Genomic DNA, 23,507 nt, shown 5'->3' with positions numbered 1-23,507 from the left:
ATTTCTTAAACGGAACACTAGTACTATCACTGTTTCGTACACTAAACACTGACTATTTATCAAACGAACACAAGTACTATCACTGTTTCGTAAACTAAACACTGACTATTTCTGAAACGGAACACTAGTACCATCACTGTTTCGTAAAATAAAAAATAGTCAGTGTTCAGTTCAAGAAATAGTTAGTGTTCCGTTTAAGAAATAGTGGCAGTACCATGTTCAGTTTAAGAAATAGTCGATGTTCAATTTAAGAAATAATGACAATACCGTCTTCAGTTTAAGAAATAATTGGTGTTTAGTTTAAGAAATAGTTAATATTTCATTTAAGAAATAGTGATAGTACCGGTGTTCATTTAAGAAATAGTCAGTGTTTTGTTTAAGAAATAATATGTGTTTATTTAAGAAATAGTCAGTGTTTAGTTTAAGAAATAGTTAATATTTCGTTTAAGACATAATGATAGTACCAGTGTTCATTTAAGAAATAGTCAGTATTTATTAAGAAATAGTTTGTGTTTATTTAAGAAATAGTCAGTGTTTAATTTATGAAATAGTCAGCGTTCAGTTTAATAAATAGTCAGTTTTCAGTTTAAGAAAGAATGATAGTACTCATATTCAATTCGAGAAATAGGTAGTGTTTAGTTTAATAAATAATGCTATTACCAATGTTCATTTGAATACATATTCAGTATTCAATTGTATAAATAATTCACATTTGTAAGTTTACAACTCCTCCCTTTAAAAACCTGCCAACTTTCTCTACATGCCCAATCTCTCTCCCGCTCAACCCTAAAGAAACCCAAAAGTTGGATTTTTATACTCTCTACATGTTTGCTTAAAGAGAAGCTGAAGGGAGACAAAAAAAACAGCAATTTTGGATCTACAAAAGCCGTGTTCATCAAGTCATTGGCCTTCTTTTGATCTTCTTGGGCATCTTCGACTTACGCTACAATGTCCCATCTGCATATCCTCCAAGTTCCTGCTTGGTCAATGATCCATTGGAATCTTTACAAAGAGCAATGAATATGTCTACACAAAGCACGGGGTTGCAATCAACAATAGAATTACAGTAGTCTTAAAGTTTTCAATTATAATCACCACATTTATTTTGAGATAGAGAGTACAGATTACATACTGAGCCTAGGACTTTAACAATGGAAAATTCTTGTATTCGGAATATATATCTAGAACACAATAATGAATCCGAAACTCAAGAATGTGAAGTGAAATCAAGACAAGGTAATGGCAATCAAGCCAAAGCCAAGACCAGATAATCATCTCACTCTAGAATGGAATCCTCATACTACACTTTAACTGCAGCATAAATAAGCCACATGTAGAAGAAAATCCATTTAAACAACGGAAAAAGAGGAATGGCAATGGAATGAAAGTTTAGATGTGAAAAGTACCCACCACATATGCGCTGGGTGGAAGTCAAAAGAGAACCAGTTTTCAGCTTGCTCATTGTCAGTGACTTCTTCCTCACTTTTCCTAATATTGAATAAAGTTCAGGACATATAGTCAGCAGAAGATCAGAGTTCATTGGGTGTTTCAATTACTATGCAAAAAATATACCTAATGAAGATGATGCAATTAAACACAAAAAAAAAAAAAAAAAAATAAATACAAAAAATCAATCACCCCTCTCCTCTCACTGAAAATCTGGTCGTCTCCTCCGCGAACCCCAATTCCACCACAACCACTGCACATTGGCATCTGAAAGAGACACACTCACCAAAAGGGGCCTGCCTTTCTTTCAAGTGGAAGCGGGAAACGTCGGTGAGAACGGAGTGAACAAATAGCTTGACTGAGAGAGATCCACAACATACTGCAAATTCGAATCCTTCTCTCCTGCCATCGATCCTCCAGAGGGTCCTAATTTCTTCTTCCGCTGCTTTCCTGAGGGAGAAGTGACCAAGAAGCGGAAGGCCTCCTCTTCCTCCACGGCTTCTGCCGCCGTTGCTTCTCCGGCGGTGAACATTAATGGCGTTGGAGGGATGATGAATTTTAGTAACTGCAACTTTGGCTAACGGGCCTGGGTTAGGCTCCGTTAGGGGCAATTTTGGAATATTAATTGTTATGCGGTTTGGGCTTTTTGTTGAGCCCGTGTGTTTTAGTTTTTGTAGGGTCTGAGATAAAAGTTTTGTGTCCTTATGATTAAAATTTAAGCCATTTTTATTAAATAATAGTTTAGGGTGGTTTTTCATTAAAAAAAAGTTAGCCCAAGCCCTTTTCATTAAAGCTCCCTTTTTTTTTTCAGATGCCTGCAAACCCGGTTAAAAAAAAATTAAGAGTAATTTTTGAGAAAATAAAAATTTATATTCTTCACACATAAAGTGTGTGGACTTTGCTAGTATTTATAAAAAAGCAAAATAGAAGGCAAAGGGGCGGAACATATTCTTCGTCCAAACCCATTTGGGCCGCTTGCACAATATCACCCAGATTGTACGGCGTCAAGTACCCAGATCGTACGGCCCGTATTAACCCTCTCCGCGCCAATAATTTTTACAGATAAACAAAAAACAAAACAAAAAACGAGTTGACACTTGTTAAGTTCTGTCAGTCTGAGTCTCCAACTCCCCTTCCTCTCGATCCCTCCGCCTCTCAGCCCTTCCCTCACTCTCACTCTTCCCGCCCTCCCTGCTATTAAAACGACCTCGTTTCGATCCCAGTTTCTCAGGTTTTCACTTCCCAATCGCTCGCATTTCGCAATGGAGATGACTTGAAAGTCGAATTTCGGCTTCCCGTGCTTTTGCTTCAACAACAAGGTACCCCGAAACGCAATTTACACGATGAATCTGCTTTACTCAAAAGTGCTTTTTATGCTATTGCTTTTGGATTTCTGCTTCTCCGTTTTGTGTTGCAATGTGCGTTTTATATCAGTTTGTGAAGTCGTTTTATTCTTTCGTTTCACTGCTTTTGTGCTTGTGTTCATGACATGCTTGCTTGCAATGTAAAATGGAAATTAGAAAATTGAAAAATGAAAATAAATGTGAGCACGTTAATAAATTTGAAATAATTACAACGGTTTAAGTCTGATTTTTATAATTTCTAGTCTTTTACTGTAATTTTGATTGATAAAATTTGAGTGGATGTTAAATTTTCAGGATTGAAATTTGGATATTAATTTGGGAAAAAAATGGGTTCCTACATGGTTGGCGTGCTTGTTCCTCTGTTACTAACAATTATAATTCAGAAATCGATGAGAGCGAAGCAACGGGGTGTGCCCGTTGATGTTGGCGGGGAACCCGGGTATGCAATCCGAAACCATCGGTTTACTGCCCCTGTTGCAACACTATGGAAGGGTGTTACCACTCTTGCAGAGCTTTTCGAGCAGTCATCCAAGCGGTTCCTAGAGAAACGCCTTCTCGGAACCCGGGCATTGATTGCAAGGGAGGTTGAGGTATCAAAGGATGGAAGATCCTTTGAGAAGCTTTGTTTGGGAGACTACGAATGGCTGACCTATGGGAAGGCATTTGAAGTAGCGTGCAACTTTGCTTCCGGTTTAGCTCAACTTGGACATAATAGGGAAGAGAAAGTGGCAATCTTTGCTGACACAAGGAAAGAGTGGTTTCTTGCATTGCAGGTGCATGTCTTACGTGCTCTTCCGACATAAAATTAATCATTCTTCTGACATTTCATAAGATTCCTTTACAGCTGAACCTTAAACTTCCTGAGAGCATGATTTTGTTGCACATATGATGCGTTTTTTTTATATAAATCTTTAAATTATAGTTTTAAACGCCAATGTTTGTATGCAATGATAAGCGGATGAGTTTGTGCACAAATTTCTTATCCCTGACTCTGTTCTTTTTATATCAGGGTTGTTTTAGGCGCAATGTCACTGTTGTTACCATATATGCATCTCTTGGGGAGGAGGCTCTATGTCACTCACTGAATGAGGTTCTCTCTCTCTCTTTCTCTCTCTCTCTCTCTCTCTCTCTCTCTCTCTCTCTCTCAGTATACATGGATATATATATATATATATATATATGTTTATATCTATCTCTGTTTCGCTCTCTCATGGATTGGCACCCACATTCCTGTTGTTTGTCACAGTATGCTTACTATTGCAGAATAGGCTCCTCTCTATACAATTTTTTTTGTCGATTAGAGGTCATGTATGTTTATTTACTTATTTAGTGATTTTTTATTTTTTAAACAATGTATTAAGCACAAGCAATATATTTTAAATTTCACATTGTGACTTTCGTATAGCTCATGCAAATGTTGCAACCTAGTTGGAGGAGCTTTTCACTGACTGGAGATGTGTTTTTGGTGTTAGATTTCTTTGTTTTTGAAAGCAGAAAATAAATGCATTGATGGTGTTGTTACGTTTGTACCACATTAGGGTTATTGTTTGTCATTTGTCCTCAATTTTTTTGTTCTTACTACATGACCAATATCATTTTCATTTTACTTTTCTCCAGACGGAAGTTACAACTGTGATATGTGGGCAAAAAGAACTGAAGAAACTTCTAGACATAAGTGGAAAACTAGATACAGTAAAGCGAATCATATGTATGGATGCCAATATCCCATCTAGTGCCTCATCTGTTCAAAGTCGCTGGAGAATCACTTCATTTGATGATGTTGAGAAACTTGGCCGAGAAAACCCTGTTGATCCCGATTTACCTCTTCCAGCAGATATTGCAGTCATTATGTATACAAGTGGAAGCACTGGATTACCCAAGGTTTAAAGCTTCTATTATATCTTGTTATTTTGGTTTCCGCCTTTTTTTTGTCTATGCACTTTCAGACATGATATTCCTTCTAATTGGTTTCTTAATTGTTGATTGTTGACTTGGGAGTTTATAAAATTTTTGAAGCTTTGTGTGACATTTGTGCCAGTATTGCTATTCCTTTATGTTTCACCTTCACATTGTCGACAGTTGATATATTGTGAGTTTTGGTTTTGAAATTACCCTGCTTTTGTCACTGTTAAAGTTTTCAGAAGATAAGGATGCTTGATTGTGATAATTTTATAATGCATTTTTCTAGTTTCTATCTGCATTAAACTGCTGCAGTATTATTAATGTCACTACTCTACTACTATACTCTTTCCTTTTCATTTGATAAATTTCTTCTTATTACTATAGCCTTGAGTTAAATAATAGGAGAAGTAATGAAAGGCTCTTTGTTGCATCCATTCCCCATCACATTTTCGGAACAAAGATATCACTGTGTATCAATTTGGATGGAATTATTTAGTACAGGCATTGCAATTTGCTTATCTAAGCATTGCCTTATGGAGTTAGGGTACAGGGTGGTGAACACTTTATGGGTTGGGTTCAATTAAAGATTTTCCGTGTGGGGATTATGATTTGTGACTACTGATAATTGTATCAATTTATGTCATGCGTATAAATAGAATAGGCACTTGTTGCATCACATATCCCTACATAACCTATTTTCGCTAGATATATAGAAAATATTGTATTATACTCTATTTGATGTCATTCATTTTTGTATACTTATTTTGACCGCAACGGAAAAGTTGTTCAGGCGCAAAGTGGGGAGCCGGGGAAACTTGTTAGCTTGGGGTCACCCTTTTATACTTATCTTGAGTTGGCATCTAATGCAAGTATAGGCATTCATCTAAGCAACAATCACCATTAATTAACTTTCATCTTGCACTTTTTACAGGGTGTAATGATGACACATGCTAATGTGCTAGCTGTAGCTTCTGCGGTCATGACTATTGTTCCCGGCCTTGGAGGCAAGGATGTTTATCTGGCATATCTTCCCCTCGCTCATATCCTTGAATTAGCAGCGGAGGTATGGAAAATATGTAAGCTGGCTAGATTGCATGGCTACAGTGATTCATTGATCATTTTTTTGTTAATGATTATCACTAGCTGCTTTGTTACGTCCTTATATTTCTGGTACCTGATTAACAAGTTTTACTATCTATCTTGAAGAACTTCTTGGTTGCTGTTGGAAGTGCCATAGGGTATGGATCTCCGTTGACCCTTACCGATACGTCAAGTAAAATTAAAAGGGGAACACAAGGGGATGCAACTGCACTCGCGCCAACTGTATTGACAGCTGTCCCTGCAATTCTTGATCGTGTTCGAGATGGAGTGCTCAACAAGGTTTTGAAACTTCTTGTGCATATGAGATAACAAAATTACATGTGTAGATGCATATACATGTGCGCATTATCCCAATTTTTTCAACACTGTATCTTCATGATGCATGATGCTTCAGGTAAATGCGAAGGGTGGACTAGCCAAGTTATTGTTTCACTTGGCATATACTCGTAGGTTGTCTGCTGTGAATGGCAGTTGGTTCGGGGCTTGGGGCCTGGAAAAGTTTCTGTGGAACCTTCTTGTGTTTAGAAAGGTCCGTGCAGTGCTAGGAGGTCACCTTCGTTTTATTCTTTCTGGTGGTGCTCCTCTCTCGGGTGATACTCAAAGATTCATCAACATCTGCTTTGGGTTAGTATGATTTTAGTACCTTTAACATCTACAGAATACCATATTGTGAACCATGACTTTGTCCTACCTATATTTTTTTCTTCATTGATTTGAAATTTGAAAATCACAGTCCACTAAATGGTTAAAATATGAGTAGACCAGATTTTAGTGAAAATGAGGTGGTAGTATTGGTGGTCAAGTCTCTGGCTCTAACGCAGGGCATTATTTCTACGAGTCGTCCCATTTCTTTCAAAAAGGACTATGCTAATCTGTCTCTCAATGCCTTTCAAACCGACACAGTTGTATAGAAATTAAATAAGGACCTAAATTCTGGTTGTAATCATCTTGTAAGTGTAAACATACTATTGCCTTGGGTTAATATGGTCTTAGTACTTTTAACAACTCGTCTTCTTTTAGTTGGTCCACTCATATTTCACCCCCAGGTGTATAGTCTTATGAATTCACAGTCGAAGATTACTGGTGGGACATATTCAGGTTTCTAAGAGGATTATGATACTCCCTCTTTGTTTCCCCTCAGTACATAAACTTTACACATTAATACTAACGGACAAACTCAAATCACATATTAATAAGAAGTTCCTTCGAATGTTAAAATTCTGAGGTGCACAACGACTCAATTGCATTTTTCTGAAGAAACAAATTTATTTTCTTTTGCTCCATTCTCATCATATCTCATTTGTGATTGATGGCTATTGACAGTTCTCCAATTGGTCAAGGGTATGGCCTCACTGAAACTTGCGCTGGTGGGACATTCTCAGAGTTTGATGATACTTCTGTAGGTCGAGTTGGAGCTCCCCTTCCATGCTCATTTGTAAAGGTAAGAGATGCCAATGGGTATCTTATATTACGTGTTTAAACCGATTACATCAACTTCTTCTTTAAAAGGAAATATGAAAGATAGAAACTTATTTGGCATCCTAGTCATGACTTAAGTTGCTTGGAGGTATTCATTTATGAACTTCTAGATTGATTTGTCTGTTTTTCGTTTTCTGTCAAGGCAAATGGCTTGAGAAGACCTCTGTACTTTGTTTCCAAGGCACGAAGACGATATTGACTTAATTATGTTAAAATCTTTTTTTTTCCTTCTGTATCCAGTTAATTGATTGGCCGGAAGGAGGATATCTGAATACCGATACGCCGATGCCTCGTGGAGAGATAGTCATTGGTGGTCCAAATGTTACACTTGGTTATTTCAAAAACGAAGAGAAAACAAGAGAGTCATACAAGGTAGACTGTTGGTTTCATACCATTTTTTCGGTTGCATCTACCCACCAAAGAAAAATTGTTCATTGGAGTCCTAACTTCAGTGAATTTTGCATTTTTGGCTTTTTTGTGAAAAAGGTTGACGAGAAAGGAATGAGATGGTTCTATACAGGTGACATAGGGCGATTTCATGGTGATGGTTGTCTTGAGATAATTGACCGTAAGAAGGATATAGTCAAACTTCAGCACGGGGAGTATGTCTCCTTAGGAAAGGTACGAGTGCTGCAAGATGAATGCAACTTTTCATCAGATTTTCCTCGGGGACTAATGTCTCCTTTACAGGTTGAGGCTGCTCTTTCAGTGTGCCCCTACGTCGACAATATCATGTTGCATGCTGATCCTTTTCATAGTTACTGTGTGGCTCTTGTGGTGGCTTCTCGAGTCACATTAGAAGAATGGGCTGCAAAACAAGAAATCACTTGTACCGATTTTGCAGACTTGTGCTCGAAAGCAGAAACCATAAAAGAGGTGCAAGCATCACTTGTAAAGGTACATATATCTTCTGGATAAATTTCCGTTACTTTAAACTCCGCTTGATTCTAGTGGCCTATCAAAATACTTGAACATACTAGGTGCAATCTAATTTGCTTTGTTCTGGTTCAAATATTTATCTTTTGCCAATTAACAGGAAGCAAAGAAGGCGCGTTTGGAGAAGTTTGAGATCCCTGCCAAAATCGAACTGCTTTCGGAACCATGGACTCCAGAATCTGGCCTGGTCACTGCAGCTCTCAAGCTCAAGAGAGATGTCATTAGGAAGGCTTTCTCAGAAGACCTCGCCAAGTTATACGCTTCCTGATAAATCGAGGGCACCACCAAATTACCTGTTTCTCCATTTTGTTTGTGGCCTTGCTAGGTTTAATGCTAGCCGAAGGACTAGTGTTAGGAAAAATGCGTAGAGTTACTTGTATTAAGTTACTCCAAGCAATAAGAGGAATGATGATATTAGTGTAATTATGTAGCTACTGAAGCAAAATGGTCAGATTTTTGAAGTTTATTTCGAGTTTTTTTGTTGGTTTTACAGCATTGAAAGTAAGACGATCCACAGTAGCAATTTTTGAGAATGCCCCCATCCTTTCTGTATTTTTTCTGATATAAGTTGTTTTTTGAAGTTGTATTTTTCGTTCGTCTTCTCCATACTTTTGTTGGCTGCAAAATTTAGATTTCGTAGAATTTGTCACTTAGTCACTTAATACATCATGTGTTCGATACTCAATTATTACGTATTATGTGGTTTAGCCAACCCTTTAGTGTAACTTTATTGTTTTATCTACATAAAAGGAATTCAACATTTGATTGCCGTATGATGACTTCATTAAATGATAGCATGAAATTTAAAACATGTGATGCTGTGTGAAATTTAAAACATGTGACATTGTGCTATCAGTCAGGAATGGCACGATAGGATTGAGAAGACGTGGTCTATGTTCAGTTTCCAATCCAAGGATATTAAGATTTGAAAAGACTGTGGTGGCAAGGGAGCCTAAATGGTCTGGTCTAGAAAGGGTGAAGGGAACTATCTGGTCCATCATCCACACTCCATGATATGAACCTTACTTAATCCTTTTAGTAGAAGCATCCCCCATGTGCTCCTTTGGTTTGTTTGTTTCCATCAACTTTTATTCCTTTTAACTTATGGTTCATTCACTTCCCCTGTCAATTATCTTTAACCAAAAGAATAAAAATGTTTAAACATGTTTCTAAATTTTGGATCCTACTTCGCTTTGCTTTCCGAACTTTCAATTTGGTTTTGAGCCCTTTAAACTTTCAGTTCATGTCAATATACCTCTCAATTTGTCAATTATGCAAAAATTTCCTTTCATTTCATCGTATGATCAATTTTAAGACATGTTCGTCAACAAAATGCTACATTTCAAGGCTTATATAGTAAATGCTTAGAATTATGAGAATTTGAGCTAGAGAGGGTTTGAAATTTATACATCAACAACAAATCTAAAGGCTTATTTTGTACAAAATGAACAAAAATAACTCTTAAGTCGACAGAAAATTTGACTAACCTAACCAAAGGGGTAGGGGAGAGCGCTAGTCAAATTGAAAGTTTAAAGAGTAAAGCGGGACGAGATTTATAATTGCATTAAGGAGGTATTGATTTTTCTCATGTCTTAAACAACAAGACAATCCTCTTCTCAAGAGTTTTTTTCAAAGTAGCGAAGATTCAAGTGGCACTTCACGTGTCATAATACAAGTGGAAGAAATGATACATTTTCTATATCCCTCCACTTATATTATAACACGTAAGATTCCCGTTTGAATATCGGATGGTTGGAATTTTTTTTCACTCTTCTCGATCCTTTTAGCAACTGTGGAGTGACGTACATCTTGATATACGAAAAAATGGAAACCAATTTGTAGAAAACGAGGCATGAATGAGAGGTTTTGGAGATTCCCGGATAGGGATTTGCATAATTGTCCCGAAAATCTTCACAGGGAAAAAACATGTCGATTTTTTCACATAATTCTCAAAGTTTTCCAAGGAAATTTGCAATATCTAGGCCTTGAACTACACGTTTGTAGTGAAAACGATCTTCTTGGAAAAGGGCAATGCACCCACACCACCATAGCCTTTTTCCAAGATGTGATACGATGAAAAACTTTAAGTTAATCTTGTTGATATGTTTTTGTGTCTAGTGGTCAGATTAAGTGAACTGTTCAACTCACTTATAAGTGATTAAGTAATCTTGTTGATATGCTTTTGCTTTTTGTTAGAGATTGTATCAAACCAAAGTAGGAAACTTTGGTAATTGAATGCAAAAAAAGAAAAAGAAGCATCCAACCCAAAGTTTAGTAGTTTAGTTATAGAATATTATCCACTTAAAAGCAATGAGAGAAGCATATATGGAGCTTTTGCGGTTTAAAGTGTGAATTTCACACTTTTGGGGTTGTCAAAATAATAGCTCCCTTTTAAGGTTTGAGGTGTTATTTTTTGCCCTATATCTTTTATTTTGACTAATTTTCAGATAAATTATTGTAAATGACTTTCCCATATTTCATCTAACCTTTTTGTTAAAATTGTCTCAGAAAATCTTACGGAGATGATTAATGGTACTTTGCAACCGGAGGTAATGGTTGAAGGTATCCTATTTGATATTAGACAATTATAACAACAATTGAGGTCAGTAGAATTCCGTTTTGCTCCCCGTGTATTAGGGCAGCGCGTCTAGTGGCATCTTTTGTGTTTAAGGAAGGTGGCCTTCATAGTTGGAATGAGTTTGAACCGAAGTGGTTGTTTAACATTCTAACATCTGATGTAAATGTTTCGATTCGAATTTAATCAAAGTTTCTATTGTTTTGAAAAGAAAAAAAAGAAAGGAAAAAAATAATAATGATAGAGATTTTTAATAATAAAAAAAAAACAATTGAAATGATCGGCATGTGATTTGTTTGACGGAATAAAAGTGATTTAAATTGGCCACTTAGTACTACGGTCTAGTAGTATTCATTTTCACTAGTAAGTGAAATGTCTTAGGTTTGATTTTCGCCAAAGGCAAATTTGAACCACATTATTGCTAGCCAATTGTGAGGCTAAACCCACCCCCTCTCCTTAGTGTAGATAATATCGTTTGTTAAAAAAAAAGTGGTTCAAATTGAAGTTTAACGGGAAAATTGATAATGAGATACAAGTTCAAAGGAAATTGACATAATATCTTCTTGTTTAAGTGCGAATTTTGGTGTTGGAAGGGATAATTCTGTTCACACATCTATTTTTACCTCCTACACATTCTTGTTAATGTTTGGCCATTTAACTTTTTTAATTCACTCGATCCGATGATCAAAATTGAGAAGCTTGTGTTAAAAGTAAAAATAGGTGTGTAGATAGTACTACCCTTAGGGAAAATTGACATAATATGTGTAAAAAAATGCTGCAAACCATATGTTAAATCTCACAATGTCAAAATTCACGTTCAATTGTTGTAGAAATTTTTGCTTTTATTGAGCTTGTGCGTATAGCTTTGGTCATAGATTGGAAACATTTATGGATAGAAACAGACTCCATGTTGGTTATTCACTATCTTTTTAAGGCTTCTAATGCGACCTCGAGGTTTCATATGGTAGATTGGAAGAATTGTCTCTGGCAACTTCGTCAAATGTGATTTACGTGTACATATATTTATAGAGAAGTAAATCAAGTTGCAGATGCTTTAACTTCATTTGGGGCAAATAGTTATGCTTATTATTGGTGGTTTACAATTCTAAATTTTGTAGCCTCTACTCATACTCATGACATTTCATTTTGTCCTTATTCTTGTTTTCATTGGTTGCTTTTGTCTTTGCGGTCTGGTATGGTCCCCTGCTTGTATCTTTTTTGTTTACTTATATTTATTTTCAATAAATTTGGTGGAGGAGGGATGGGCGGGAGTTTTCTGGTTGTAATGGTCCTCACCTCTTTGGGCACAGGGTAGATGCCTCGTATGCGATTATTACTGAAAAATTAATCTTGCCTAATCTTTCTTCATTTGAAGAAAAAATCACACCCGAAACCTATACTTATTATCCACAATCCTAACACCAAGGACACAAATATAAACTCAACTTGAAATTATCAAACCGATTTAAACCTTCAAACTCAATGAAAAAAAAAAAAATACAATCCAAAAGGCAATGTTATGTTCTTCGAAATCAATAAAACTTGGTGAATCTGCTTTTGATCCAATATATATTGAATGGTAGATTTTCAAATCCAACCCAATCTAACTCGAGCTTATTCGATTAGGTTCGATTTTTTTTTTTAATATTGTGATCAAATCAATATAGCATAAATAAGATCGAAAAAAGTATTGATTCCAATTTAAAATTTGCGATCACACTTGAAAATCAAGAATTATATGAACGATAGGAATTAATTCATCCCATTACAACTTCTTTTCCCATTTCTCATGACTTTCTTCATTTCAAGTAAAATATATTATAAGAATCGTCCTCCAATTTTCATGTGTTAATATGTAAAATCAAATATCTCATTTCTAAGAATAACAAATAAGTAAATAAGACCCAAATCAAATTTCTTACAATATCCAATTCTTACAATATTGGCCAAAATTGATTTGTGGGCCAACCTCGTGATCACCTCCATTGATCTAAAACTGGAAAAGACAGAGTTTAAATTTTAAAAACATATTTTGTAAATTATATAATATAGTAGTTGATGATTCGTTTTTTAATTTAAAAAAAAAAAAAATTAAACGCCCACATATTTTATGAAAGGTGACTTAAAATTTGAGTAATGTCATATTTTGTAAATTATATAATATAGTAGTTGATAATTGAAATCGTTTTATAATTTTAGGGTAAATAATAGTAAAGGTCCCTGAACTGTATTATAAGTTTAGTTTTCATCCCTCAACTCTTATATTAGTTTCTCTCATCCTCCAACTTAAGTTTGTGTTGCACGAATAGTCCTTTCCGTCAAGTTTGTTACATTTTCCGTTAAATATGATCACATGCCTTGCACATGAGCTTTTTGTGGTGGGCAAATATGACATTTTGCTAGCCCAAAGGAATCTTACTTGTGGTTGTAGAATTGGTACATATTTTGTGTAGTAAACTTTGTATTTTGGTAAGGTTGGTATTTTTATTTTGGTAATGTTGGTACTTTTGATGAAGTTATTATGTTATCGATACTTTTGGTGATCTTTAGCACAATTTGTTGTTTTAGTATTAACCTATTATTATTATTAAACTTAGATAACTCTTGAGTTATGCCGAAAAATTGCATAAGATAAACAATTAGTTTATACATCAATAAAAGACGAGTCCTTAAGGCAACACCCCCGCTAAGTTGTTAACTTATATGATAAACAATTGGATTAAATAGGAAAACTGCATATCACAATCAGACTTTTTTTCTTTTTTTTTTGGGCAAAGGTATACAATAAGCCTTTTTTTGGCGGGAAAATTAATCTAGAAAGGGATATCATTCACATATTGGGAATCTTATAATTCATAACTTAAAAAGACCATTATACCCTTAAATTTAACGGAAAAGATAACATATTTGACAGAATGACTAATTGTGCAACACGGACTTAAGTTGGAGGACGCAAGAAACTAATATAAGAGTTCAGGGACGAAAACTAAACATGGGACAAAGTTCAGGGACCTTTACTACCACGCACCCATAATTTTAAAAAGAAGTTAAACACCCACATATTTTACGAAGGTGACTTAAAATTTGAGTAATGCGAGTGATATTAAATTAAGAAACTAAATTTGAAAATTAAATGATGTGTTTCCAATAAAAATGATCACGTCTATCAATGTTTAAGTTATAAACCAATCTTCAACTTACACGTTATTTAATTTTTATAAATTTAATCTCTCTATAACTTTTAAAATTTTGGTCACGTAGCATCCCCTCTTAAAATATTCCAAACTATAAATGCCTTCCAACAACTACACGCACCACGCATTCTTCTCCCACACAGGAAAACAGAACTCAACACAGAACCTATTCTTTCTTTCTTTTCAAGTCACAAGTTTTTCTCACTTTTTCCCTTACCTTTCTCATCAACTTCCTCAAACCCCAATTCTAACATGAATGGCTTCAGAGAAGAGAACTCCTTTTGCTATTTCCACCCTAAAGAGTTGGTTGTGGGGGTCTGCTCGCTCTGCCTGACTGAGAGGCTTCTGATCTTGTCAGCCAAAAAAGGCCGCCACCACCACCGCCACCATGTCTCCTCCATCAGAGGTGGCAGAGGCGGCAGTGGCCATAAAAACCCAAATGGCATGCACAAGAAGGCACCCATTAGCCTCCCCAAGATCTTTGCTTTCAGCTCTTTCCTCAATCGGCAGTGGAAACCTGACGACGGCTCAGATCAAGAGGCTTCCACTAGCCAAGAAGGTAAGTACTTTTTCTTGTGGGTGAGTGGTAAATTTCTTATCTTTTTAACTTTTTGCAGCTTTTAGTGGTGAAAATTATGAGTTTGAACTTTGTGGTGATATAAACAATGCTGAAGGCCAAGCGTTGTGCTTTGATGTTGTATGTGTGTCTTTGTTTCTTTGTTTGTTGTTCTGTAATTAGTTGCTTTTTAGGTGATAATGACAAAATTATGGCCAAAGTATAAATAAAACGGAAGATTTGGAATGCAAGACTTCATCTTTCCCCCCTTAATAGTATGAAAAAAAGAAAAGAAAAATAAGTTGAGAAATAGCAAAGCCAGATAATGAGCTAGTAATAATGTGGTTCAAACTTGTATTTGGCGAGGATCGAACCTAAGACCTCTCACTTACAAGTGAAAAAGAATACCACAAGACCTTTGTACTAAGTGGCGGGTTTTAGGGGTTTATTCATGAAGAATCATCCTTTTCTTTTTATTGGGGTTCATGTGGTTGTCTAATCAATTATGATTTCATTAGGAATTGTTTCCAATTATGTGAAGAAACTATCATTAAAAGACTACAAGCAGATTAGTTTGACAATTACCTAAAAAGCTTCATCCTTTTGAACCAAGATGCATCCTTTTTTCAGGTTTTAGAAGTAGATGGATGTTACCTTTATGAGGTTTTGTGCATTTACATTTGGTTCACTTCAAAAGTAAGTGAGGGGCACTACCCCTCCAAATCTGTGTTGGTATTAGAAAAAACCCCTCTTTAGGGATATCTTAAATAGTCAACATACTTCCATTATTATAAGCAAACTTAATTAAGTTGATATATGAAATATTAAAGTGCAAAAGCCAAACTTAATTATGTTTTAGTTCAAACTAACCATTGTTTTCCTTTGTTAATCAATCCTTTCTCTTTGCTTGCACTCAACCCTCTCCCCATCCTTCCCAGTTCTTACATTTGACTAACAGATTGTGTTTGCAAATATTCTCATAAGCTAAACAGAGAATATCATCACCATTAGCCTGTTTTGAATGAACCTATTTATAATTACTCCAAACTTCAAATTTACGTTGATTGCGTTCTTTTGATTGAGTTACATTTGCTTTTATTTGGTCATCGACCCTTGGAGCTTTCTCTGCCCGGTTTAACGTACTAACTCACTATTTAACAGAAAATGATGTGAGTACGTGTGGTTTGCATATGATTGCATGCATTTGAGGTGTGTCCTAAGACCTCGGTTTGAATGAGATAGTAGGCCATTGGGGGTTTTCTCACTACCGAAAAAGATTGTAAAGAATGTGCATGTCTGAATTATCTTGGCAACCATGATCACATATTCGCACTGCCAATTGCTTTTGCAGACTCATTCATATCAATCAAGTTTGAAGACAATGGAGTAGCCTCATGGGAGAAGAACAAAGTCTCTAAGGTCTCTCTAGATCATTGCAACATGTCCTGGAATCACAACTTCAGCAAGGAAGCCAAGGAAACCAAGGAGGCAAGGGATACCAAGAGCGTGATAGAGTACGGGAAATCCCACATCCCGCTTAGGTGGCGGAAGAGGATTGGTCACTTGACCCAGCTCATCAGATGGAAGAGGTCCAACAAGGGCAGTGTGTGCCATGTCAGCAACAAGGTGGAGGGTGTCAAGGTAAGGAAGGGTTGGATAAGAAGCTTGACAAAGAGGAGATGGGCCATGGAATAAAGGGGGTTTGTACAGTAAGTGACACAAGTCTTTCCTCCACCATGCTCATCTGTGGGTAGAAGCTCCAATCCATATAGTCATATATTATTGAGGGAGGGTGGTATTAGAGTCAAAAACGCTAAAAAGTGCTTTTGTTATCTGGCTTTCAACTCTTTGGGGCTTCTTTTTTCTTTTGGTTTCTTTCATTTCGTTAAAGGCGTACAGGCTGTAAAAGGAGGGATCTTGAAAGATATGTGCTTTGGTTTCACATTGCTATAAAAAGATGAAATTTAAATTTGTAAAAGTTCAACTCCCATTACCAAACATTTTGTAAAGCAAGACCCATGTTAGGTTCACAAAGTGGGAAACAATGGAGAAGAGGGCCCACTCTTGTGGATCTATTGTCTAATAGTTGTCTTGATGGCTAATATCATCCTGTTCCCTCCAATAAAGAACTGAAGATACATGCGATATTAATCGAGGGACCAGGACTTCGGATGCAAGAATATACGACTTCGGGTGCGAGTACATTTCCTCAATCACTTGAGTCTTGAGCTACAAGTCCATTGTGAAACTCAAGTTGGAATTCTGAGTCCACATGGTAGGGTTCTTTACAAATAAGTGCAAAACTCCATTTCATAATAAAGAAAAAAAAAATAGAAATATATTTCGAAGAGAAGAACTTCTTGGTTCAACTTTTGTTGATCTGACTACTATTGCACCCCAGGTGAGGGGTTTCTTTTTTTGTATTTTGAGTATTCAAAGATTTATTACTAATATTTTCAGTCATGGAACTAACCTAATTAAACTTTGCTTTAATTAACGTGTTCTTCACGATAAATTAAAAATATTGTTATTGTGAGGGTTAGGGCTAGTTTGGGATTGTTGTGTTTTAAATTTTTTTTTTTGTTGTGCTTTAACAATAACCGGCTGTAAAATACAATAGTTGAACATTTGATACACTGTATTTTTTAAAGTATTTTGAATATGAAAAACATTATAAAAGCATTTGATATTTTTTAATGTAAAAGTGAATTGTATATGATGACAAAAATGAACATGGTAGTGGGGGTGGTGGTGATGATAGTGGTGGCAAGGGCAGTGGTGGTGGTGGCGGCAGCGGCAGCGACATCAGTAGTGGTGGTGATGGCAGCAGCAAAGGTAGAGCTATGGTGATGTGGCCAATAATGTGGTGTGGTGGTTAGGGTGTAGAGGTACTAATGGTGGTAGGGGCAACGACAACGACGATAGTGGAGATTGTGGTTGTAATGACAATGATGGTAGTGGTGGTTATGGGGGTGACGGTAGCGGTGATGACAACGATAGTGGCGGTGACGGTGGAAACAATAGTGGTGACAATGGCGATGATGGCGGTGGTGGTGGTGGTTATAGTTGTGGTGGTGTAAGGTTAGTGTTTGTACTAGTAGGTGGTGGTAGTCTTTTTGTTTTTCATGGGATAAATGAGTCTAACAATGTCATTTCTAAAAACTAATGAGAGTATTACAGGAACTGAAAATATTCATCAAAGACTCATCTCTGTTTTTTATTAAAGCAACTTTTAAAAGCAACTTACATGCTGCTTTTAAAAGCTGCTATTCGTAAGCCACTACTTTTAAAATATACTTTAAAGTGAATCAGTTTTTGGTAGAAAAAAACATAATACCAAACCGGCCCTTAGTTATTCTTTCGTGTGCAAGCCATCATCCATGTGAAGTACCTGGCAAGAAGGATTAGGCCAAATTTCTTCACTTGTCTTTTCCGTTGGTTCAATTCGTCCCAAGTTTATGGCTTTGCTCAAAGCCATGGACCATTGATCTTTGTTTAGAGTTAGGACCACATTGTAGGTTTTGAAAAGTTGCTCTAGTAGTGGATGAAAACGAGTAGACGTGGATCTTCACCCAACTTCTTTAATAATCAGAGGTATCATTTAAGTTATTGAAATAAACACGACACGAATATAATATAATTTGAATCGAATTGATAAAAATATGGCAAAAAATAATATAATTTATATTTAAATTGTCTAATATACAATCTAGAAAGAGGCTTACTAGACATGATATGGTATATATGTCTTATAGATACGATATGAGGCGTACAATTTAATTATCGCTTCGATTACAAGCGTCCATCAAAGCCTACATTCCTACAATTTAGATTTTCATGTTTCATGATAACCCTCTTAGGATTTTCCTCAAACCCTAGCCAGCACTCAACAAGAAATACATGGTTAGGTTGTCCTATCAAGTCATTCATAGGGCACCTCTCACAAAAGCACAAGACTTCCTGTATTTTGCTCCCACTTGACCTTAACTAGCCCCACTGAATGCGAAAGTTGCCCTAATCAAATATGTTTTCGAAGTTTCTCTGCATACCATCAACCTAGTCTTTTGAGAATAGTACTAAACCAAGGAACTCTTTCGTTGAACCATAATATGTGATCCTAAGTTTGAATCCTTACAATTGCACTATTGCTGAGTAAGTTGAATTTGAATAGTGGTAAGCTAAATCGATTTCATCCCTAAATTCGAAACTCTCTCTCATTTTGTATTGCAGGGATAATTTTTTCATTAGCACATCTGATTGTTCTTAGGGAGATCACTAGTCTTGTTCATCTTTTTTTCTCTGATTTCTTAGCCTCGGAAAAGATTCTGCTTATTTAAACTAATTGTTTGTATTCTGAACTCCCAAATCATATTTATCATTGCCAAGTTTCTGTTTATGAGAAATAAGAGCTGATGAATATATATAGAGGAAAAGCTATTAATTAAAAGTGCATTGATGAGTCCATATTATACCATATACTTTACTCTAATCTTAGTTATAATTTATTAGTTATTTTGGTAGAATTTTGATACTTTGTTATGTATTTTTAATGTAAAACATTTGACTTCCTCTGGAGTAAAAAGTGATCAAACGGATGAATTTTGGAGTGATTCCAATTGGAGGATGTTTGTAAGTCTTTCAAGATGATTGTGTCAAAAATTCTAGATTTTTCTACCAAGCTGTTTGACTGTGGCAATGAAATAAAGATCCAGCGCGCAGCTTAATAGATTGACGTTTTTGGACGTTTCAGGTATTTTGAAGGTCAAGATGGCATAATTTGAGGAAGATTCCTTCTGAGGATTTGTAGGGGACGTCTTCAGCTTTCAAAAGAGACATGTTGGGACAAAATTGGAGTTGATTTGGTCAGTAAAAAATCTGATTTTTTGAGAAGTCCGAATTTCAGTTTAAATAGGAAACCTTATATTTCCTAGTTATCTTATTCTATTATGTTTCCTATTTTTTAGAAGAACTTTTCTAGGTTGGATTTTATTTTGTAGTGGTATAAATAAGGCTTTTTAGCCATTAGGGTTTTTGGGGAGGAAAAAAAGAGGAGTAAAAAAAGAGGAGGAAAAAGGGGAGAATGCACGCACTACTTAGAGAGCTTTTGAAGATTCAAGTTTATTTTTAACGTGTTTTCTATCCATATTCTTAATAATATTTTATTTTATGGTTGTTGGTAACTAGTTCATTTGCTAGGGCGAGGCCATGAGCCTTACTAAGAATATGTAGTTTCTTTTTAATTTGCTTATGAATTTATGCATGCAAGTTTTGAATTATTAATCACCGGTTTAAACTATCTAATTGTCTTGATGATTGGCTACCATTAGGATATTTAGAAAAGTAATTTGATGCAATTTTGGCAGAGGTCTATCCCTAGAATTGACTAAGGTTTCTTGTGGTTAATATGTGTAACTTCTTAGGATGGACAACACGTCTTAAGGGTTATACAGTTTTTAAAAAAGATTTCAAAAAACTTAATGAGTCTTGCATGTTCACATTCGATCTGAACACCATGCATGAGTTGCATGTTAGATATACGTTCTATGTTGGATGTTCCAAGTAGGGCATACTTTAGGAAAACCTAACCTTCAAATATGCATGTGTAAGTCATAAGTAATTGGAAGAACTACGTAGGATTGTTAAAGTGACGGTGGAACCCTAGTGCTCAAATTTATTTTCAAAACTATTTTCTTTTGTTTTCTTTACTATGCCAATTTATTTAAAGGAAAACTAATGAAAAGGGCTTGAAAACTTTGAAAGTTAACCAAAAACTATGTAATAACTTTATTTAATGGTTAGGACAAAGCCCAACACTAAACCAGTCCAATTAAAATGGCCCAAACATTGAGTTTCCAAATTTACCCCAAACAACAAGCCTTTTTGTCCGTTTAATATCTGTTTAGTTATGCATCTCTATGCTATTATCTGTCTCCTCCATGCCTTCTTGAAACCTTCCATTTACACACAAGAAAATTGAAATCCCGTAGGCCCTCCCCCTCCTTGCACCGGCAAAAGAGGTTTTTCAAATCAAGAACAATTGTCTCATGCAAATTTTCGTCATCTTTTTGGAGCTCAGAACCTCTTCCCAAATTTTCACTGAACAATATTCTCGCTTTCCATCTTCTTACAACTCAGATCCTCTCCCCACCTTGAATTCCAATCGATAGAATAAACTTGAGCCTTGCCGCTTATATTTTTGTAGTGAGCTTTTGTCGCTCTTTAGCTCTGCAAGGATCCTTGTATCAGCATATCTGGTCGAATCTGGTAGGTGAAGATCTACTCTTCATAATCCCCTTTTCTATTTTGTTACTTGTGTGTTTTGGATGAGGTGGATCTTCATCTAATCTTGAAAATGGGGAAGATAGGTCGTTGTTTTCACTGGTAGTGAATGAGTTTAGGTGCTTTGGGCCTAATGGAGATGGAATACTGTTTGCGTTGGGATGTGTGAGTAGCCTTTTCTCTTGTTTGTGTTGTCTCTCAAATTTGGGGTGGACTAGTTGCTAGTTGGATTCCCTTTGTGATACTAGTATAATTGTTCTTAATTTTATATCTGAACCATCATTTTTTGAAATGATATTATTTTGCTACTTCTGTAATTTCCCATGAAGTACAATGAAATTCTCTTTTCTTATGAACAAAAGAACAATAGTCTTGTAAAAGTAAAGCCAAAAGATGTGCACCAACTTGACATATTAAGATACAAAATAGACCATCTATCTTCATCTCATTGTTACATGAATAATTCAAGCGATTTCAAGTTAAGATATATAGACTTCAAATTTGGATTTTTTTTTTGTTAGCCTTATTATATGGTATTGAGCAAGTATTTGGTAAATGAGAGATTGGTAATGCTGCTAAATGATATATACCGCATGGTTGTTTTCGACTATTTTCTACACATGAAAATTTTATGAGTTTAATGGAATTTTCAAAGCTTAAACTATCTTAAATATTGGATTAAATATAGGAAACTTTAACGAAAAGCACATGGTACTGTTCACTTTAACGAAAAACCACATTTTTACACAAAAAAGTCAATCCTGGTACTATTCACTTTACCCTTTATTTTGTCCTTATCATTAAAACTCAAAGTTTTCAAGCTCTTTTCATTAGTTTTCCATTAAATATATGAAATTTTTTAAAGAACGAGCATGCCTACGAAAATTCGCGAGTAGAAAGCCAAATAATTTTTATGGTTTCATTTTAAGAAATAATGATTGTACCAATGTTCAGTTTTAAAAATAGTGATAGTACCCGTGTTTAGTTCTAGAAATTGTTAGTGTTTAGTTTATGAAATAGTGATAGTACTAGTATTCAGTTTAAGAAATAGTCAATGCTCACTTTAAGAAATAGTGATATTGTCGTGTTTAGTTATGGAAATAGTTAGTGGTCAGTTTATGAAATAGTGATAGTACCAGTGTTCAGTTTAAGAAATAGCCAATGTTCAATTCTAGAAGTAGTCTGTATTCAGTTTAAGAAATAGTGATAGTACCAGTGTTCAGTTTACGAAATAGTGATAGTACCAGTGTTCAGTTTAAGAAATAGTTATTGCTCACTTTAAGAAATAGTGATAGTATTGTGTTTAGTTCTAGAAATAGTTTGTGGTCAATTTATAAAATAGTGATAGTACCAGTGTTCAGTTTAAGAAATAGTCAATGTTCAATTTTAGAAATAGTCTTTATTCAGTTTAAGAAATAGTGATAGTATCAGTGTTCAGTTTACGAAATAGTAATAGTACCAATGTTCAGTTTAAGAAATAATCGGTGCTCACTTTAAGAAATAGTGATAGTATCGTGTTTAGTTCTAGAAATAGTTTGTGGTTAGTTTACAAAATAGTGATAGAACCAGTGTTCAGTTTAAGAAATAGTCAATGTTCAATTCTAGAAATAGTCTATGTTCAGTTTAAGAAATAGTGATAGTACAATTGTTCAGTTTACAAAATAATGATAGTATCAGTGTTCAGTTTTAGAAATAGTCGGTGTTCACTTTAAGAAATAGTGATAGTCAATGTTCATTTTCATTAAAAGAAGATCAATTTCTCTTATTGATATGTATCAACAAGTTCATAGGGATTTTGAGTGGCTGATTTTCCGCGTCATACTAAAACTCAACGTGTCTTACATCACCTTCAATGTTTATAAGGCCTAGTATAGAATAGTTATGTTCTTCTTTTTGTTAAATAATAATATAGGATGATTTTTTGGTTAAATTAAACTTAGTCCAAGCCCATTTCATTAAAGCTCCTGTTTTTTTTAATTGTTTTTTAGTTAAATTCGTTTTTAATATTTTTGGTCATAAAATCAACTTCTTCCAAACTTTGTTTTCAAATAATTAATTAAGATTTGGTATTTACATAAATTATTCATTCAATCCTTGTGGAGAACAACCTTACTTGAGTTGTTATACTACGATAACCTTGTACTCTTGCAAATATTTTTAAGTGTTTTTATCTCTACTTTTGCAGGTGGTAAAAATCCCTATCATGCATCAATTTTACTATTTGCATTCCCTTAATTTTTACTCGTTTTATCTATTATTACGGTAAGTAAATTACAAACAATTAAATGAATACATATAATCTCAGCTTCACTTTGTAAATTTTATACATCTGGATTTCTCATGTACTTGAGCCACATACCAGCCATCACTCTTGATGAAATGCTCCACAACAAATCCTGACCTTTGGATGCTACATGATGTTTGCCCTTCTTCCCTGCGGCTGCTTTCACCAATCCATAAGAAATCAACCACTGCATTGCAGTTAGCCTCTGCCTCTCACTATCCCATGCATTCCTCTTCCCTCATTTTGTCCTCACTTTCAACCCTCCCACATGCATGGTTGTCACTTTGAATCTCTTTTCCTCCTCATTGACGGCGCCATCAGCTTTCGTTGCATAAATAAGCGCTATCATAGGGCCTCAAACCGCCTCATACCGCCTTAAGGGATCCCTCAG

The 23,507-nt window shown here is 35.4% G+C and overlaps 3 protein-coding genes across 4 annotated transcripts; 2 read left to right on the top strand and 1 right to left on the bottom strand.

The window, feature by feature from the left end:
- Positions 1 to 1,302: 1,302 nt before the first annotated feature.
- LOC126604890 (uncharacterized) lies at positions 1,303 to 2,229 on the bottom strand. Its single transcript, XM_050272216.1, has 2 exons — positions 1,639 to 2,229; positions 1,303 to 1,488 (listed from the first exon to the last, which is right to left on the bottom strand). Exons 1-2 carry the CDS (start codon positions 2,202 to 2,204, stop codon positions 1,350 to 1,352), a joined length of 705 nt encoding a protein of 234 aa, XP_050128173.1. The 5' UTR covers positions 2,205 to 2,229; the 3' UTR covers positions 1,303 to 1,349.
- A 317-nt stretch (positions 2,230 to 2,546) lies between these two features.
- LOC126601420 (long chain acyl-CoA synthetase 9, chloroplastic-like) lies at positions 2,547 to 8,814 on the top strand. Of its 2 annotated transcripts, none has more exons than XM_050268129.1 (12): positions 2,547 to 2,765; positions 3,194 to 3,583; positions 3,820 to 3,900; positions 4,428 to 4,691; positions 5,644 to 5,775; positions 5,919 to 6,092; positions 6,208 to 6,437; positions 7,137 to 7,254; positions 7,533 to 7,664; positions 7,779 to 7,913; positions 7,983 to 8,189; positions 8,329 to 8,814. In XM_050268129.1, the coding sequence occupies exons 2-12, from the start codon at positions 3,200 to 3,202 to the stop codon at positions 8,494 to 8,496; spliced, it is 2,025 nt and encodes a 674-aa protein (XP_050124086.1). In that variant the 5' UTR covers positions 2,547 to 2,765; positions 3,194 to 3,199; the 3' UTR covers positions 8,497 to 8,814. The 2 variants fall into 2 exon arrangements, with proteins under 2 accessions (XP_050124086.1, XP_050124085.1); XM_050268128.1 differs by having other exon boundaries at positions 3,105 to 3,583.
- Positions 8,815 to 14,110: 5,296 nt separating this feature from the next.
- LOC126601250 (uncharacterized) lies at positions 14,111 to 16,531 on the top strand. Its single transcript, XM_050267935.1, has 2 exons — positions 14,111 to 14,556; positions 15,905 to 16,531. The coding sequence occupies exons 1-2, from the start codon at positions 14,250 to 14,252 to the stop codon at positions 16,246 to 16,248; spliced, it is 651 nt and encodes a 216-aa protein (XP_050123892.1). The 5' UTR covers positions 14,111 to 14,249; the 3' UTR covers positions 16,249 to 16,531.
- Positions 16,532 to 23,507: the final 6,976 nt, after the last annotated feature.

This window comes from Malus sylvestris, chromosome 15 (genome assembly GCF_916048215.2).
Source record: "Malus sylvestris chromosome 15, drMalSylv7.2, whole genome shotgun sequence".
NCBI classification, from domain to species: domain Eukaryota; kingdom Viridiplantae; phylum Streptophyta; class Magnoliopsida; order Rosales; family Rosaceae; genus Malus; species Malus sylvestris.
The sequence above is the reverse complement of the archived record's forward strand: the minus strand, read 5'-3'. Positions and strand labels throughout refer to the sequence as shown.